General features: G+C 37.5%; 1 protein-coding gene across 6 annotated transcripts in view; it reads right to left on the bottom strand.

Moving 5' to 3' along the window:
• Positions 1-19,899, bottom strand: part of LOC121323698 (transmembrane protein KIAA1109-like) — a 156,945-nt gene that overhangs the window by 59,683 nt on the left and 77,363 nt on the right. For all 6 annotated transcript variants that reach the window (XM_041264917.1, XM_041264933.1, XM_041264932.1 and 3 more), the window contains exons 29-45: positions 17,803-17,873; positions 17,516-17,689; positions 16,890-17,010; positions 16,547-16,693; positions 14,777-14,904; positions 14,215-14,417; positions 13,303-13,500; positions 12,980-13,149; positions 10,449-10,600; positions 9,734-9,884; positions 8,859-9,011; positions 8,510-8,750; positions 7,952-8,100; positions 7,067-7,286; positions 3,063-3,221; positions 1,030-1,205; positions 470-648 (exon numbers count right to left, since the gene is read on the bottom strand). In XM_041264917.1, the coding sequence (XP_041120851.1) occupies positions 470-648; positions 1,030-1,205; positions 3,063-3,221; positions 7,067-7,286; positions 7,952-8,100; positions 8,510-8,750; positions 8,859-9,011; positions 9,734-9,884; positions 10,449-10,600; positions 12,980-13,149; positions 13,303-13,500; positions 14,215-14,417; positions 14,777-14,904; positions 16,547-16,693; positions 16,890-17,010; positions 17,516-17,689; positions 17,803-17,873 (2,792 nt within the window). The remainder of the gene's footprint in view (positions 1-469; positions 649-1,029; positions 1,206-3,062; positions 3,222-7,066; positions 7,287-7,951; positions 8,101-8,509; positions 8,751-8,858; positions 9,012-9,733; positions 9,885-10,448; positions 10,601-12,979; positions 13,150-13,302; positions 13,501-14,214; positions 14,418-14,776; positions 14,905-16,546; positions 16,694-16,889; positions 17,011-17,515; positions 17,690-17,802; positions 17,874-19,899) is intronic.

Below are 19,899 nucleotides of genomic sequence, written 5' to 3' on the forward strand. Positions count from 1 at the left end.
TGCATTGTAGAGATATCTGCAAGGAGTGTTCATTCAGTTTTCTTCACTAACAATTTCAAAGAAATGACCATTTAAATAAATAAAAATAAAAAATCACCTTTACCATAATGTATGAAAATAGGAAATATTAGGCAAGGTTTATTGGAATTACTTAGTTTGAACCATGTGCTTTAAATATAAAAGAAATACATCAGCAAATGTTTTACAATGTCATATTTCTTTTAAAAAGTATGCACACAGTCATTTTAAAAAAATGATAAATATTTATCATATTTAATATATTTTAAAAATATTTTTTTTTTTTTCCTTGAAAACCGATGACTTGTCTGTATAATGGTATTTTACCACTCAATTAAAAAATACATTGCAAAACTTAAATCTAAAACAAAATTTTGTGTAAAACACTTCAAAAATATAATGTATACTTTATTTATATTATTTAATTTGGGAGATTTAGTATAACCAATACCTTTTTGATCTTTTCTTCTTTTTTCTCTCCTTGGATGTATCTGAGTCGACAATATCTGCTCGGAGGCATTCCAGAGTTCCAGAAAATGAAAGATGCTCGCCAAAATACATTCTGTATCTTAGTGGTGCAGTATCTTGAGACTGAATACCGGTGTGGCTTAGCAAGGGTTTAAATACAACCTAGTGTATTTAAAGCAAAAAATGACACAAGGTTAACACCAAGACAAACTAAAAAAATAACATTATTGGGGGAAAAAAAAAAAAAACTATAACAGTTTAGACATGTAGTACACAAATGTTAAAATCTAATTTGACAAATGGTTTACTCAAATCTGTGTTGCAATTCTACATGTTAAGAGCAGACCAATTTTACAAAAAATGTTGATATTGTTAGTAACACACAATAAATATTCTTAATTGGATTCTGAAAATCTTTACATAGTTTACAGTGTGTAGTTCCAATAAATACAATATACTGTATTTCATAAAAAGTTAATTTGGGAGAAACTGGGCCAAGATTAAATTGATACAAAACATTTTTTTTTTTTTTTCTTTTTTTACCTGTGCATCAGCCAACTGTACTGCTAGGGGTCCCTGATTAATTTCCTCTAGAACAGCGATATCATCCTGGCTGGTACTGTGCTGAGAATGGGTGCCACCTAGGGTGTGTTGATCACTGGACAGTACAGTATTAAAGTCTGAAGCAGACTGTATTGTAGGAAGGTTATATGTAACACCTTAGATCAGAAACAAGAGATGTTTACAAACTTAACAATATGACACAACAAACATGTCTGTATATTCACTGGCATCTCTCCATAGAATCCTAATTAATCTTGAAGTGCTATAATAAATTACGTGTCGTGCCTCCACCACAGAGGACACAAAAGGACTGCGCTCACAGATCTCAGCGTAATTTTTCCTTCAAGCCTGCAGCAATCATGGAGACAGAGACCTTGAAGGTTAATGGTTACATTTCTGTTTCAGGGAACCAGGACTATGATAATAATGTTCCCTTTCAAATATGAAATGTAATCATTACTGAATGGATGAGTGTACCAAAGCTGTCGCAAGTGCAAGCCTGCCTTGTCGTACAACTTGGAATCCCAGTAATAAGTAGCTAGGGCAAAATAATTGAGGGAAAGTTTCACCTCTATGCTTGTGTTATAAGGGTCAACTGGGAAGCCGCCCTTACCACTCTAGTTCCATATTTATCATGTAGAACCTAGTAAGTGTATGGGGAGTAGCGCACACCACCATATTGCATATGTCCGACAGATGCACCCTGGAATAAAGCCCACAAAGTTACAAGGCACCTGGTTTGAATGGGCCGTGAGCTTTGAGACAGCAAGTTGGCCAGCTCATAGGCAGTCGTGACCATGTCTGCTATCCACTTGGACAGAGGCTGCTTAGACAGGGGTTGACCACAGGCCTTTGCCCAACAGCAGACAAAAACTGTTCAGACTGGCTCCAACGTTTTTTGTCCTGCAACATAAAACGCCAAGGCCCAAACTGGGCAAAATGTAGGGAGCTGTCGCTCCCTGTCAGACTGGAAGGAGGTGGATGGAAGCCTCCAATTCCACAGACTCACTAACATGGAAAGCCGAGATAGTCTTCAGCAAGGCGGCAAGATTGGTACGGAGCATGACCTTTGTCCAGGACTCTGCAAAAAAAAAAAAAAAAAAAAGTGATAGCAAGAAGCCGCTTTAAAAGATAACAATTTCAGCTCAGCTGAATGCAGGGGTTCAAATAGAGGCTTCATGAGTGTATTAAGCACCACGTTTAGCCTCCAGTGAGGAGCAATGTCCTTCATACGCGGACAAAGTCTCCAAGTCCCTCTCAAATCGCCCCGCCAGGAAGCGAGCTCTTAAGCTGAATAGCTGCCAGACTGACCTTTAGCAAGGAAGGAGATTGCCTCTCGTCCAAAAAGGTCTTGCAAAACAGCAGGACACGTCATTCCACACACCTTGCACGCCTTGCCCATTCCACACAGCTCCCCAGCCCAGGCTGGACATGTCCACGGTGACGACGATATGGGAGAAGCAGTAAGGTCATTGTCAAACACTGACTGCCTTGTTTCCCGTGCTATAGGATTGCAGTGGCCCTTTTGATTAGCAGGGGATGTACTGTCGGACTCCTGTTTGCCAACCTCTTCCGAAGATACTTTTGTTGAATGGCAAGCAACAACAAATCGAAGCGAGTAAATGCAAAATATATACAGATATAGTAGAAGCACCAATAATCTGAGCAAGGCTCTCCAATCAGGTCAGTCTTGAAAGGAAAAATAGAAATGATATCTGCGAGTACAGTCCTTTTGTGCCCTCGGGGCGGAGCCACCACTGCAGCACAGGCTCGCTGAGCAGCTTTGGTATACAATTTTTAGGTTTTGGGTCTTTAGGAGGTAAATATACATTTGGTAATGGTTACATTTCATACTTGAAAGGGAATAACATTTCAGATTAACACCAGGTAGAGTACAAGTCAAACTCATAACCCAGTAAATCCAAACCCATTCTCCTTACATTAAAATGAACAATCAATGTTTACTTAATAAATGTATGAGTAGATATTAAACATGTGGGCTATTGTCCTACCTGTTTGAAGGCTATTGTGCTCTATTCTTGTGACAGGAGACTCCTGTACCACACTTCCACTGTTACCCACAGCATTTGACATCCAATTATAGAAGCTCACAGAAGATGGCTCAGATAACAACGGGTGCTCTGTCAGCATATCTGGAGCAACGTTGTTAGCTGTACAAAATAAATAAATAAACAAACAAACAAACAAACAAACAAACATTTTCAAATGAGCTTTCTTTTTTTATTTATTTATTTTTTTACAAAGGACTAGCAATTACAGCAACAATTTCTTATAACTAAGATTACTCTTGGACTACCTAAATATTACTGTACGTAAGGCAGCCCAAGATCAGTGTTAAGTGGGGTTTGCAAAACCACCCCATTGTGTTTAAAAGAAAAAAAAAAAAAAAAGATACAAAAATGTGTGTGGTTTTTTCAGTAATAAAGGTGGTTTCAACAAAAAATGTAAAACATTATTATTATAACCCTAGTTCCTTGAAATACAAACGGAACCATTACCTAATGAGATATATCTCTTATAGTCTGAATTATATGAGCACTTACATCAAAAGCTGCTTTTTTACGATCCCTGTATGCGTCAGGTGCCACCTCCACCCCCAGGAGATAAATATGAGTGACACATAAGGTTCAGCGCCATTTTCTCTTCAGACCTGCTACATTGGAGTGAACGCAGCAGCAGCGTTGGTTACATTTCTATTTCAGGGAACCACGGTTATGATAATAACCTAACGTTCCCTTTCAAGTATGAAATGTAATCATTACCACTAGGATACAATACCCACGCCGTCGCAAGCATAGGGCTTGCAGCAATAGCAGATGTGCTAAAAAGGAAGATAAACTGCCTTTAGCATTCTGGTCGAGGACTGATAAGACTCCATGGCATATAATCCACAGTACAGTGAGGAAAGATCCTCATACAGGGTATATGCTGCAAGGCTACACTTAACACCAGAAGGCCAAAAAGGGTGTATGGCTAACTACCCCAGGACTTAAAGTGGAACATAATAAAAATGTGTTAAAAAGCAAAACTCTGGTCCCAAAACCAGGGTTCTGCTGATCTATGACATTCAGTCGGTAGAGCCTGGTAAAAGTATCAAGCGTAGCCCATACTGCATTGCAAATGTCTGCGAAAGATGCACCCTGGAATAACACCCAGGAGGTTGCAAGGCATCTTGTGAAGTGACCAGTGATCAGTTCATACAGTGCCTATAGAACGTCTACACCCCTTTCAAAATTTTCACCTTTTGTTGCCTTATTGCCTATTATTATTATTAGCTTAGGTGTAACCAATCGCTTTCCTAGTCACACACCAAGTGGCCTCCATCTGTGGTTAAATTGTAGTGATTCACATGATTTCAGGATAAAATCAGCAGTTCCTGTAGGTTCCCTCTGCTGGGTAGTGCATTTCAAAGCAAAGACTCAATCATGAGCACCAAGGCGCTTTCAAAAGAACTCCGGGAAAAAGTTGCTGAAAGGTACAGATCAGGGGATGGGTATAAAAAAAATATCAAAAGGCCTTGAATATCCCTTGGAGCACGGTAAAGACGATTATTAAGAAGTGGAAGGGGTATGGCACCACCAAGACCCTGCCTAGATCAGGCCGTCCCTGCAAACTGGATGACCGAGCAAGGAGAAGACTGATCAGAGAGGCTACCAAGAGGCCAACTTTGCAAGAGCTACAGGCGTTTATGGCCAAGACTGGTCAAAGTGTGCATGTGACAACAATATCCCAAGCACTCCACAAATCTGGCCTGTATGGTACGGTGCCAAGTAGGAAGCCATTACTCAAGAAAGCCCACCTTCAATTAAAGTATGCAAAAAAAAAACACTCAGGAGATTCTATAGCCTTGTGGCAAAAAGTGCAAACAGTGCATCACCCAAAGAACACCATTCCTACTGTCAAGCATGGTGGTGGCAGCATCATGTTACGGGGATATTTCTCATCAGCAGGGACTGGGGCACTTTTCAGGACAGACGGGAAAATGAATGGAGCAAAGTACAGATAAGTCCTTGAGGAAAACCTGCTGTCCTCTGCAAGAAAGCTGAAACTGGGATGGAAGTTCACCTTTCAGCATGACAACGACCCAAAGCACACAGCTAAAGCTACATTGGAATGGCTAAGGAACAAAAAAGGTAAATGTCCTTGAATGGCTCAGTCAGAGCCCTGACCTAAATCCAATCAAAAATTTGTGGCATGACTTGAAGATTGCTGTCCATCAACGCTCCCCAAGGAACTTGACAGAGATTGAACAGCTTTGAAAAGAACAATGGTCAAATATTGCCAAATCTAGGTGTGCAAAATTGGTAGAGACCTATCCCAACAGTCAAAGCTGTAATTGCTGCCAAAGGTGCTTCTACCAAGTACTAACTCAGGGAGGGGGGTGGAGACTTATCCAATTATGATCTTTCAGTTTTGTATTTTTAATACTTTTTTTTTCTCTCAATAAAATATTTTTTCCCCTTAGCAGTGTGGAATATGGTGTGTAAATAAGTGGTAGAAAAATCCTCATTTAAATCCATGAAACTCTGAGGCACTGACACAACAAAATGTGAAAAAAGTTCAAGATGGTGTAGACTTTCTATAGGCACTGTAAGTAGACCGAGTCAATTTAAATATGGCAAGCCGAACTAGACGACATGTAGACTAACTGTGGAGGGAAATTTCCCTTCATCAAACAGGTCCTGCAAATTACAGTATATCTGCCATGGGGCAAGTCGTGGGGTTTAGTTCACGCGGCTGAGACCACGTCTAGACCCCATTTGTAGTCGTACAGGTAGCAGGTAGATGCTGCCTTGGAATTCTGAGGGGTGATAATGACCCAGTCAGATAACCCAAGGTGACTCAAATGTCTCCGCTCAGGGGCCAAACCCAGAGCAGCAAGACTGTTGGGTCTGGATGCCACAGAGTTCCCCGTGCCTGACAACTCCCCACTGCTGACCGTATAGGAGCTGTGCCACCCTGCTTTCCAGTGTCCACTTAGCACAATGGCATGCTTATCCTCTACTGGAATGTTTCTCTTTTAACAAGCACAAAGATGAAACCCAGACATGTTGCACAGTTTAAAAAAAAAAATCAACTGTACAGTGTATGTGTACAAAAAGAGACAGTAAGCTGACTGGTGCTGAAAACTGCAGTACACAAAAATGGAGCACTGGTAACGGTCTTGGTGTCAAACTGGGTCACTGGTACTGAATCTGGTATGAACCAGATGACTGGTACCAACCTTAGTACCAATAAAGTTGACTGGTACATACTTTGGTACCAGCCAGGTCACTGGTACAGGCTCTGGTACTGACCCGATACCGGCTCTGGTACCGAAAACGGGTCACCGGTAGGGGTCCTTGAACCAGAAACGCCGGCAGAGCGAGTCACAGTTCAAGTGACGTGCAGACGAAGACCTGAAAAAACAACTGACAACTGCAAGCATGTACAGTATGCTGTCTGTGTACAGAGTGGGAGAAAACAACTAAAATTAGCTAAAAATAATATATAATGTTCATAAAATATATATGAAAAGGCTCTAACACAAATTTATCTCGACTCACGAAGAGCCAAGCAAGAACGGAGTGGGCGTGAAATTTAGCCGCAGCAAGGGACTGAATCCTGGGGAAGGGGCAGTGGAGAGTCACCAGCTTCGCACAGAGCATAAGGCTGTGGAGGGGACTTAATCAGAACCAAAGCTAAGAAGAATTATATGCTAAAAATAAGCTAATTATTTCAAAATATTAAACGAGAGAGAAAAAATGAGTATATCAACTTCTCAGTAGTTATGACTTAAAAGTCAGAGCGGACTCCTTCCTCAGGCAAGGCTGAAAGAAAAATGGCACTGAGCCTTAAGTGTCACTCAAATTATCTCCTGGTGGCGGAGACGACTTCTGACGCATACAGGGCTCTTAAAGGAGCAGCTCAGGTAGTTTGGGCTATAAGAGATAGATCACATTAGGTAATAGTTACATTTCATACTTGAAAAGGAACTGCAAGGACATTGCTGTACCTGTCCTGGTGAGTGAGCTGCTTTTCCCGCCTGTGGCGATTCTCTGCGGGGTTGCTTCCAGGAGGTTGTGCAGACTGGGGTAGCTTCCTGTAAGGTAGCTGAGGAGGCTCTCCTTTCTCGGACTGTCCTTCACTGGCAACCCAGTCTGGCTGACATGGGTAGGGGAATCTGTGGCTGTATCTCCACTAGTGTAACTAAGAGATTGGTATGGATGGATACCCTATGGATGGGGAAATACAGAATTTCTTTTTTGGATAGTTTTGAAGGTTGTATAATTCTCTACATTCTACTGCTTTTTTGTTTAAACACTACAGCATTCTAACCATGATTCTTTTTAGTATTCAGAGGATGGATTTGAACAAACACAAGCCTACTTTAAAAACCCCAAAACGACACATTGCTGGTATATTTTGAGGTACCAGTAATTGTTTACACAATTACTTGTCACTACTGCTTCGGTCCATGAAGTCCATGAAGTTTTAAAAATAAGATTGTCTTCAACCCAGTTTACAACTTTGTATTTATTGTTTTATTTACTATTCTATAGAGGATTAAAAGGGATTGTTGTTTGATAATGCTAAACACAGGAACACGTTTATGCCACTGAAACTGTGTTAAGGTTATTATCATACTCTGGTATTAAATAGTGACTAACTGTCCTGTTGTTGTCAAGTGATGTTCCTGTTGTTGGATATTACTTGTCAACCTTTACTGTATTAGGTTTGTGACTGAATCTTAATTTTTATTGTGTTCTTTGTACTACTAAATCATGACTTCTTGTAGGATTTAAAGGTCAGTGGAAAAGCTGTTTAATGACTTCAGTGCGTGTAACCTGACGATGTGGGTGATATGGTACAATGAAACATATAACAACATTCCACTTACCTTTATTTTAAGAGGAGATTCTGTGTGGTTATGAGACTTGGAGAGTTTTCTCATAATCTCAGAGCCGCTGACTGGGCCTGAGGTAACACCTGCAGGCAGAGGGCGAGCACTGGTCCCTTCTAACAGCATTGTGTGTTCACTTACTGTAGCTAAAAACAAGGAGGGTATCACTGAGTTACAACAGAGAAGCACTTCAAGAACACACTCAACAATGCTTTAGCTGATAATTGAACAGGTTTTAGGTTGGTTTAAATACACTTAAATAAAAACAGTAATACAGTGCAGATATATCTGCTGGCATTGTTCACCATCAACGAAAGTGCTGAAAAGCAAACATGCAAGCAACAGCTTCCTTGCTGAAGAAAATTAAATCTGAGCCAATACTTTAGCTAACTGACCAGGCTAAATATTTCCTTTTGAGGCACAAAGTACTTTTCTCTTCAGGGATGGTCTAACTACACAGACACCTATTTGAAAACAAATTACAATGTTTTGATAAAAAGTCAAAGGCATTTCATATATGAAAATCCTACCACAGAGATTACAGATTATTACTACCTGCATCAAAGTCAAATTCAGCCCCATCAGCACTGGTGTCGCTCTGTAAGCCTCCCCCATTGTCCAGTCCCTGGCCAATCTCATATGCATGCTGCGACTGTTCCTGAGACTTGGCCAACTGTGTTGGCCTGAGTAACCCAATCGCTTTAAACCCTTGAGTGACCACAATGAACTTCATCCATTGCCTGGCCAAGGCCACCAAACCTTTCTTTAAAGTCACCAGAGCAGGAAGGCCGTCATTCTGGTAAAAAATAAATAAATACATACATACTATACGAAGAAGAAGTAGCAGTAAAATACCCTTCCCCTGCATACCCAATTATTAAACAGTTGCCGTAATATTACATACCATGGTGGCTTCTTCAATAATGGAGTAGTCTGCCAGCTGTAGATAGCGATGCAGAATATTACACAGTAAACAGGAAGGATTTTCCTGGAGACAACGTGCCCGTTTAGTAACTCTGTTGTACTTGCTTCTCAGAGGAATGTGAATACTCTTTTTCTACAAGGAAAAAAGGCTGTAATTTACTAAAAAATATATTTTGCTGTTGTTGGATTGCTTTTAACTTATAAACTGTAATAAATGACATATAAGCTTGACATTTTAGAACAAACTTGTCTGTCACAAGCATATTTTCTGATTTGGTAGCAAAAAATACATGCACAAAGTCTGTATTTGTGCAAACTTACTGTACATGGTTTAGTTAATATTCGGTTAAAAAAAATTATAAAAAACACACACACACATATATATATATACAAATTCATGGCCAGCGTTAAATAAGATTGAAGTCAATATTTCTTCTCATTTACTGTATAAATGTTTGCTTTTTTCCAAATGACTAGACGGAAACAGGCCCTTAATTTTAAGATGAAAGTAGAAGCAAAAGCTTTTCTTTAAGCAATGATTGCTATCGATTTTTATTGTTCTGGTACCATCTTCTTTGCACAAAAAAAGACATTGGTTATAATTACTCTGACATGTGTTAGAAAAAGATCAATAATCCACAAAGAATTGCAGACTGACAACAGAAAGTGTCCAAAATATTGATTTGTTTTTTTAAATGCTATTTTAAAAGGAGCAGTTGCAAACATAAACGATGAGTTGATAAAACCTAAAATGTAGAAATAACATGGGACATCTGTTTCAATGTTTTGCATTAGTGTGTTTAAGGATAGTTTAAGCACTGGGCTGACCGGCATGAAGGGATAGGTTAAAACTACCTCTAAAGCCTCAGTCATAATGCAGCCCATCACTGCGCACACTCTAAGAGTTTCTTCAGTCTCCAGCTTATTCAGAGAGGATTTCAGCTGGTCAACTGGAACCAGCCACGCCCCAATACCAGGGGTTGCTGTGCTTAGAAGATTCAGCTGCCTGTTGAAGAAAAACATGCTTCATCACGTCAGGTTTTTATCTGATATTTTCTGTAAAATTAAAAATGTTGTATGTTTGCAACATTTTATATATATATATATATATATATATATATATATATATATATATATATATATATATATATATATATATATATATACATACATACAGAAACTCTGGATGAAATTATTTTCCTGTAACTCGCTGAAGCCCATCTATATATACAGAATAGATCAATCGTTTTCTTTTTTCAGGTCGAAAAAGTCCCTTGGGTCGACATTGTCAATACCTTTTAGAATTTTGAATGCTTTTATTAGATTGCCGCTTAGTCTTATTTGTTCAAGAGTAAATAGATTTTTTTTTTTTTTTGCCTGTCTGCATGTGACATGCCCTTTAAACCTAGAATAATTCTGGTCGCTCTTCTTTGCACTTTCTAGAAGGTGACCAGAACTGAACATAACATTCTAGAAGAGGTCTTACTAATTTATAGAAAAAATAGAACACAGAGTATGCTCAATACACAGTAGGAGATTTTAGGGATAAAAACGTATCCCAGAACTATACCTTGAGAATGCCTGGGCTGGTGAGCGCACATTTGTTGGAGCTGCAAAACTCAACCAGATTTCTGTTATCATGAGCTTCATGCTGCTGGAGTCAGGAGGTGGCGACAAGAGCGGCAAATCTTTCTTCAAATCATCAGATTCTGCACCTTCATCCTAAACAGTGAGCAGGTTACCAGATCATCACTGCATAGCTCATCTTTTACTTCTACATTAATGAACCACTTTCTTCCTGCACAACAAATCCTTGTTTTCGAGAAGACATACTATGTCATTTTACATTTACATACGTAAGCAATAAGGCATGACAGGGTGTGCAATATACTCGAATATCCACAAGCCCTGGGTGCGTTAAGTCATAAGGTGAAGCAGAGTGGCATGTGAATATTAGAGTATATCCCACACCCTGACCTAAAAAGTGTCCTTAAAACTGAATTTTTTTTTTTTTAAAAATCATTAATTAAAAAAAATTAGGACCGCAAAAGGTTAATATAAATTTAAGTATGGCTACAACATTTTTTTTTTTTTTCAAAATTCTGGTGGCGTATGGATATCTACAACTGATTTGCCCCTTTTTGAAAAAAGTTTCAACTCATGGGAATATGCTGTAATATTCACACCCCCAGTAATCTGTTTTGACCAATAAGGATAGAGTGTTTAAAAGACCCATTTTATAAACTGGGTTAACCAACTACACTGAAAAAGCAAAATAGTAAAAAACATTTAAAACTAAAAAGTCATTTTCATTAAATATCCTTCTGCCTAATAATGAGCTAAGATAGTTCCATATACAGTAACTTAAAAAAAATAATAATAATAAATTCAAAAATGCAAAACGATTTATCAATGTTGACTCAAACATTGCCATCGAGTTCAGTATTTCTTCATTTGACTTGTTATAATTCTTGGTTTGTTCATTAAATTTTAAAGTAAAATATTACTGCCCTTTTCCAACATGACATAGCCTTTATTCACAAGATCAGTGACAGCATCAGATGACAGTGCTATGTTTATTTATTTATTTTTGTTTGTTTGTTGTTTTTTTAAAACGTCCTTTGTTTTTCACGGAAGTGAAAGGAGGTATCCACACCAGATTAGCGCTACCCCTTCACAGTGGCAAGAAAGATGTTTTTTGCATGACGGAATACCCGGTCACTTATCGAACTGATTTTGCGGTTTATGGCTAGACAACGCCGAGAACTACTGGCCCTGTGTTAAACAATAAAAATAAATAAATAAATAAATAATACAGGGCACACCAGAAGAGGTGATACCATCGTACCTGGACAAATATATGCAGAGAAAGGTACGGCAGGAACAGTCAGATACAATTATAAAGACTCTGCATCACACAGATCACACGGCTGTGCAGGCGTGGCAGGAGATGCAAGCGACCGAAGGAGGAGTACAGACACACAGTAGACCAGGGGGGACAGTAAAAAAACATCCATTTATCACAAAAGGTTCTTTTAAGAGCCAGCCAAATCTTTGTTTAAAAGAAGCTGAAAGTTAAGATATTTTTTTTAAAAAGGATAGGGAACCGCTGTTGTTCTGCAGTTTAGGGAGAGGGGGCAGAGCGATCAGAATGGTGCGTTTTGCATTGATTTGAATAACTTACTTTTGCTTTGTCTCACTAATTGAATAAAAGTCAATTTTGCCCCTTTTTGTAAAGAAGTGCCAACCCACGGTTATATGCTGTAATATCAACACCCACAAGTGACCTGTTTTGACTAATCAAAATAGAATATTTAAAATGCCCAGTTTATAAAGTATATTTAAAATGATAGTTATTGTTTTTACTCATTTTTCACTAATTCTTCCCTCAATGTACTTTTGAGTTCAGATTATACATACATTTCTAATATATATATTACATCAGTACATGTTCCTGTAATGCTCCTCTATGTGACAATCATCATAGTATTGTTCAGTTTTTGCAATAAAGTTGCCTGTGTCTTCATTTTATGCATTAGTGTTGAGTATTAGTGCAACAAAGACAATAATGTAACTTCTAAAATCAAACAATTGCGTAAAGAAACGCTAGGAATGATGGTTGTGTTTTAACTTCATTTTCTTACTTTAAAATATTAAAGCTGATATAATGTAAATAAACAAAATGACCAAAAACTAAGAATACCTAAAAATTCCTTAAAACCACAAGCTTTCTATAAAAAAAAAAATTAGCCTAATTAAAACATTACACATACTGTGTTAGCATCAGTTATTATAATGAAACTAACACTGGAGACTAAATGACATCCTCACACTTGTCAAGCCAACAAACCCCTGATTTACAACTTAACTGTTTTTATTTCTTTGACATTTCACTTCTTGTTCGAACAAGTCAAATAATTTACGACAGGAAAAAAACAGGAAAATGAAAACAAATCGTGATGTAAACCAGACAAATATAGTCCACCATAAATCTGGACAACAACTCAAATCATTCCTGGTTACAATAGCAAAGAATGGACTTCAAAACTGCTGTATTGTAAATGTTCTACTGACAACATTATTTTTCCTGTCATTCCTCACCTGCTCATCTGAGTCTGAATTCCCACTGACATCTGAGGACGGACTTGGCCCGTCTTGTGGTAGGTTATCTTCAGACAAATCGGTGCTGTAGCCACTGCCAGTCTGTGAGCCAGAAGACCCATTTGACTTCAGCAAGCCATTGTATAAAATAGCCCCTGACTGTCTTCCTCCTAAATTTAAACATAAATACGTACAAAAGAATGTATAAGCACATAAAACAATTGACAGGTAAACATTATTTTATTTTTATTTATTTTTTTTTTTAAAGAAAAGAGATCCCCACATTAACATTACACCATACAACACAATTCCATTAGCTTTACCTTTCACTGTCACATTTTCAATGCCACACTCAAACATGATCCATCCCCATTTCTCCAGGCTGGCTGATGTTCGTGTTAGATCAGAACCCCCCTGTGGATCAGTCTCATCCACCAAGGTAAACTCATCCAGCTCCTCAAGACTAAACAGCACTTTGGACTTCTCAAATGGAATGGCAGTTATTGCACAGGTGCCCATGTCTTTTTTAGATAAAGAAAGAACACATACTCGATAGTATTTATGTGTGTCACATTTGAGAACTTTCATTCTTCTTCAATATATTACTGTTCACAAATCAGATGCAATGTCTCTATTATAGTAGGTTGCCACCTTCACTGAATTTTGACATCAGAAATGTCACAAGCATTTCAAGTTAAGTCACTTGCCCCAGGTCTCACTGGAAGTTAGCGGCTTAGCTGTGTTCAAACAAAAACACCTTTTGGCTCTAACACACTGTACAGATGCTGAAATGTGTACTTAATTCTGGAACAATTAAATCAAATACATGTTAAGGAGACACAGCTACTACAAATGTTTAACTACAGTTCACGGTCACAAACATAACGCCACATTTCTGGTTGTTTTATGAAAATGAACTAAGTTATTGTGGCTATTGTGACTATTGTACTGGATTTGACCCTCTTATAAATGTTTTATTCAACTGCTTTTAAAAAGGGTGCATTTGTTGCATCTGACCTTCTACAAAGTTTCAGGTTTCTTTTGTGAATAATTACTCAAGTTAGCAAGTGAAGCATTTGTCACTGGTAGTAACAAGTGATAAATGGCAGCCAGTATGGATAGCAATTGGTGTAAGTGATCATAAAAGAAAGTTTTCAAAAAGAACCGACAAAAAAGATTAAAACCCCAGTCTGTATTTAACCCTAAGCAGGATTTGATTACTATGAGGCCTTTACCTGAAGTGTCGAGACCTCTCAGTTGGCCGTGGATGCGATGAATATTGAGCTTGGCTGCAATCTCTTTCCCATTCTCAATCCCTGCGTTTGACCTCAGGGAACCAGAGGACTGGGGCTGCATTTTAGTGGCAGATGCATATTTCTCAAAGGACACAGACGGCCTGCCATGTTCTGTGTTATTTGGTCCTTCTTCTACAACACCCCTGGTTAAAAACAAAACAAAAACTTTAAGTGATGGTTAAATAAGTGGAAAAGATATCTGAATACATGCAATATAATGTAACTCCGCGTGTGAAGGATAATTAAATGTTGGCTATATTTGTGGACTGTGTTGCCTTTTTTTTATAGTATTCATCTAAAATCTGTATCCCAATGCAACTTCATATGCCGATCCCTTTCACAGTGACTGGAACGTCATTTAAACCTCCTCTATACATTTACAAGGGGTAGCCTGTATATCATAAATCTCAACAGTGAGTTGCATACTCCAAATTACTTGGAAAGTAAACTTAAATCATTTAAATAATCTACTGTAAGTATGCACTAGAAGTAATCTTTTTACCTATTCATTCGGACTTGTGTAGCGATTCTATCGAAACACAATGCCACAAGGGAAACGCGAGTCACATTTTTACTTGAGTTCGAAGGAGAACCTTCCTTAATAGATGCTTGAAGTAGGCACAGGTTTACCTGCAATTAAAAACATATTAACATTTAAAAGAATGGGTACCATAGTATATTGACATGGATAGAAATCTAACAATATTAATCATAGAGAAATGGGAACAAATGCTAATCACAGTCATCCAAACTCCTTTTCCAAGATGTAGGGGTGTAGGGCATGTTTCATGTTTCTTAACAGGTTGGTTAGGTGGCAATTAGTCTATAGTAATTGCCATAAACCCTCTAATTTAAAGTCAAGTAAACAAGCGTTTTGGATAATGCCTTCATCAATGTTGTGAATATTTGTCAGTCAAACAAACAAGGAATGTGAGTTACAGGACCTCCTTACTTGCCACCTAAGAGGCCTTGTTTTTTTAAGTTTCTTTTCACAGCTACCAAATCAATGTTTTCAGATATTAAGTTGCTTCTGCCAAGAGCGGTTTTAAGGACTTCCTACAGTATATTATTTGCTCATGGCACAGCATGTAAACAAAATACAACAACCCAATACATCAGAGTAGCTACCATTTATATCCATCAACAAAAAGATTATACATCTTTCCAACATTGGTGGATATAAAAATAGACTGCATGTATTATTACCATGTGGTTGGCATACCATCAATATTCTTTATTAATGTATAATAACAATTTATGGTATTCTATTAGTTAACAGTCAACAGAGCACTGGTTTGCTTTTGCTTTTGATAATAAGTTTAGGCATTTAAAAACCAAAAAACACTAGGAACTGTGTATTTACCTGATGTAAATCAGTTTACTTCAAAAACATATTAAATTCAATAACATGCATTATGCACTTTTCACCAGTGACAAAAAAAAACTTGTGTACTTTGCATACTGATTACACTGTGTAACAAAAAAATAAATTTGTTCCTGGGTAGTAAGTGTTATTTCCTAATTGTTTATGCCTCAAAAATATAGAACATGGCTATTATTCCCCACAAACTTTGCTTTTGTGACCAGGACAGTGATATTTCAAAATATCACTATTTCCAATGGGGAAAAAGGGCTAATGTGTGTCTTTTCGTTCACATAAAGTCAGAAAAAAACAACATATGAATCCAAATTAACATGTATTTATACTAAAGTAATACAAAGATGACCACAAAAGATTTAGAAGTGAGTAGTTTTTCGAGATTTACAATTATACTGTATAAATCTAACTATATTAATCATAGTATTTACAGTATAATTGTAAATCTCGAAAAACTACTCACTTCTAAATCTTTTGTGGTCATCTTTGTATTACTTTAGTATAAATACATGTTAATTTGGATTCATATGTTGTTTTTTTCTGACTTTATGTGAACGAAAAGACACACATTAGCCCTTTTTCCCCCCATTGGAAATAGTGATATTTTGAAATATCACTGTCCTGGTCACAAAAGCAAAGTTTGTGGGGAATATTAGCCATGTTCTATATTTTTGAGGCATAAACAATTAGGAAATAACACTTACTACCCAGGAACAAAAATTGTGTTACATAGTGTTATACGGTGTATGAAATATAGCTCATAGTCCACTATTTGAGATGACTGCCTCAAATCACAGCATTGAAATAATTCTTACATACATTTAAGGATCATGCACATTCAGACATTTTGTATGGCTACTGTAAAACACTAAAGCATTCTGTCTAAACCTCTACCTTCGGTATAGAAACGTTGGCCTGGAGACCTTTAATTTTCACTTTATCCTGTTTTGCTGACAAGTCAGTTTGCTTGTTTCCCAAGTTTGTAGATCCAGGTGCAGCACTCTCGATCTTCGATCCCCTGGATTCATGTTTTGTAGAACCCTGCAAAGAACAGTTGTTTACGCATCAGAAACCGACAGACTTATTGTCTGATATAAGGACAGTGTTCCATTTAGAGCTAACAATATAAAAGTATAAAACTGGAAGCAAAAACCTACTTCCTTTTTTAAAACTTAAACATGCTTTATTACCCTTTTGTAAATGTAAAGTTTTATTCTTAAACAATATAAGCACTTACTGAGTCAAAGACAGTGGATTTGCTGATCTGATATGCCTCACTTAGCACCTTGCCATGCAGATCATCCACTATGGAAGCAGGATGCCGGTTACTTGCAAAATGAACCATTGCCTCAATGTACCTATAAGAAAATAGAGATCAGGTACCCCAGTCCAAAACCAACATCTATCAGAGACTAAACTTAATAACTATGTAACAATTTGGAACACTAACCTGATGTTCTATGTACTGTAGATCAAAATGCTAATCTTTAATTATATGCAACTTTTGGTTTAATGCTCATCTTACAAATTCAAACGGTTACAGATGCTAGCCTACTGCAGTTCAGTAAATGTTTGCAGTAAACTGAATAGCTGCTATCAAGAGACACAAGTTCTGTGGCCATTAGTTAGTGCTGCAACCAAAATGCATTATACGTTATAAAAATGTGGTTTTGTATTTTCTTCCAAATACTACTACTAAAAATATGACATTTCAGTTAGCATACAAAATATAGCACATATGCTTTTAGAAATGGAGTACTGTGGTGAAGTAAATTACTCGCTACACCCTTGGATCTATAAGTAAAGATATAGTGACAGCTGTCAGTTACAATGCTGTTGTTTCCAATTAGTGACATGTTATACCTGTCCAAAGCCTCGGCCACGAGAGGTGTCAAGACAACATCCACAGCACCCTTCACTTCTACTATGGCAGTGGTTCTTGTCTGGGACAGAGGCTGATCCAAAGTCCAGTCTTCAGTGACTGTTTCATCATCAGTGTTTTCCGTAGCCTTCTTTTCTAATGGAGTGTAAGATGTGCTAGGAGAAGCATAACAGGTACAAAAATCAATAGGCAATCATTACAGAGGGGTTCATTTTCTTTCAGAGCCTTCTGAAACTGGAATGTCTAGTCTGATGCACATATATTGTACCTCGATGATGATCCCATGGGTGGAACACCTCTGTCCAGTAAATAATTAGCAGCAAGGCCATGCTTCACAATCTAAAAAGAAAACAGTATTTACTGTTTACACTATTAATATATACACATCATAGAAATATTCTGTGATTGGACAAAAACAGTTGCATAAAGTAATGTGATAATGTGATCGACTACAGTATCCAACAAAGACAGAATTAAGTTTTTTTGGACTCTTCTGTCAATGATGTAAGTAAACGCAGTGGCGTACATAGTAGTAAAAAACACACACACACACATATATATATATATATATATATATATATATATATATATATATATATATATATAATATATATATATATAATATATCTTACTGTATGCACTAGGGTGGCCATCTGGCTCCAGATTTACCGGACGCTTTGAGACAAAAGAGATTTTCAAAATTCCCCTTAAACTGAAAGTAGCCGATGTCTAAATTGGCTACACATTTGCTGAGATTATCCTGTGGCAAAGTTGCTGTGCATAGCAAACAAGTCTTAATGATCAGCTGCTTCCCATCAGATCTATAATAATTAGCTATGGATGAATAGATGAGAAACGGGATGATGTTTTGCTTGGGAGAGTAATTGCATATTATTGGCGATTGAATATCCACAAACAGAAAATAAATAGCGACAAAGTGGCTGCAAAAAATAAATAAATAAATAAATAAATAAACAATAATACATAAACATTTTATTCATTCTTATTACAAATTATACAATTGTTTGATGCACATGGCAATTAAGCACCATTATTCATTTTAGCAAAGGTGTAATGGTTAATTTACACATTAATTGCTTTCAGTTTAGGGACAAGTTTGAAATCCTGTTCTGTCTCAAAGGGTCCGGTAAACCTGGAGCCAGATGGCCACCCTAGTACGCACAGACAAATATGTTCATTACGCTTAAAATATATGTATGTGTTTAATCATTCTATCAATTTACGTGCCCTATTTAACTCCATTACAGATCAAAACTTAAAGTACTGTAGCCGTGTCTGCAAGAGTCGCTTAAGTACCAGTAGCCTATGAGAAGTTTAAAACTGGAATTTGTATGTGTGCCAAAATTAAATTGCTGGAAACGGCCAAATCAGTCAGGAAGTAGGCTACAAAAAAAGTAGCCAACAAAATTCTAAAATATCATTTCTATTTACGTATTAAAAAAATATTTGAACAAATGACAAGGGACCTATATAGCAGCTTGCAGAAAACATGGCCAAGGTAAGAAACCTTAATAATAACTGGGGGTAGGAAAGTTCTGCCATTTTACCATTTTTTTTTTCTTTTCTTCCAGATTTAAGTCAGGATTATTCTTAGTTACCCTACTCTGAAGCATGTTTACTTAAGCGTGATATGTTACCATGGTTTTAAGCTTGAGTTATTATCATCTTGTTTTGTGAAACCGAGTAAGCCTGAATTTCAAATCTAAATCTGGAAAGTTAGCCGGATAACTCTTTAAACCACGTTCATGAAACATGGTGTCATGAATGTTGGTTACGCGATTTCACACTGCTTTTGATAAAGCAGGGTTGACCTGGGTGACAGACGCAAGTACACATTGCGCGTATCAATGCCCCGGAAACAGCTTGTTATGGATGCTTCCATCCAGACTTCTCTGGATTGAACCATCAGCCCAAATGTTGATTAGAGCAAATGTTTCTTCATCCCTGCTGCTATCTGACTCATGGTGTGTCTCAAATCAATAAAAATATAGCTAAACAGAATAAACAGAAATGTTCCTTGCGGAAACGAAACCTTCACGTAGGCACGGCTGTTTGTTATTTCGTCAGCTTACGAATGGCTGTCATGCATTTTGTTTCACTCAACCCAGGCCCAAGCTCGTCGACCCACTGAGGTAGGTCACTGCGACCCGGGTCAACCCAGGTACAACCTAGGTATGTGGTTTCACACTACGCAGGATTGTGAGCCGGGTAGGAGTGTCAGTGTGAAAAGGGGCTTTAGTCAAGTAATTCTAACCATTACATCGCAAGACCACAGTCTGTCTACCCCTCCAGTCAATAGCCAGAACACAGTTATAAGTAGCTAATCATGACAAAAGAACTTTCA

The sequence above is a fragment of the Polyodon spathula genome, chromosome 1 (genome assembly GCF_017654505.1).
Source record: "Polyodon spathula isolate WHYD16114869_AA chromosome 1, ASM1765450v1, whole genome shotgun sequence".
NCBI lineage: Eukaryota > Metazoa > Chordata > Actinopteri > Acipenseriformes > Polyodontidae > Polyodon > Polyodon spathula.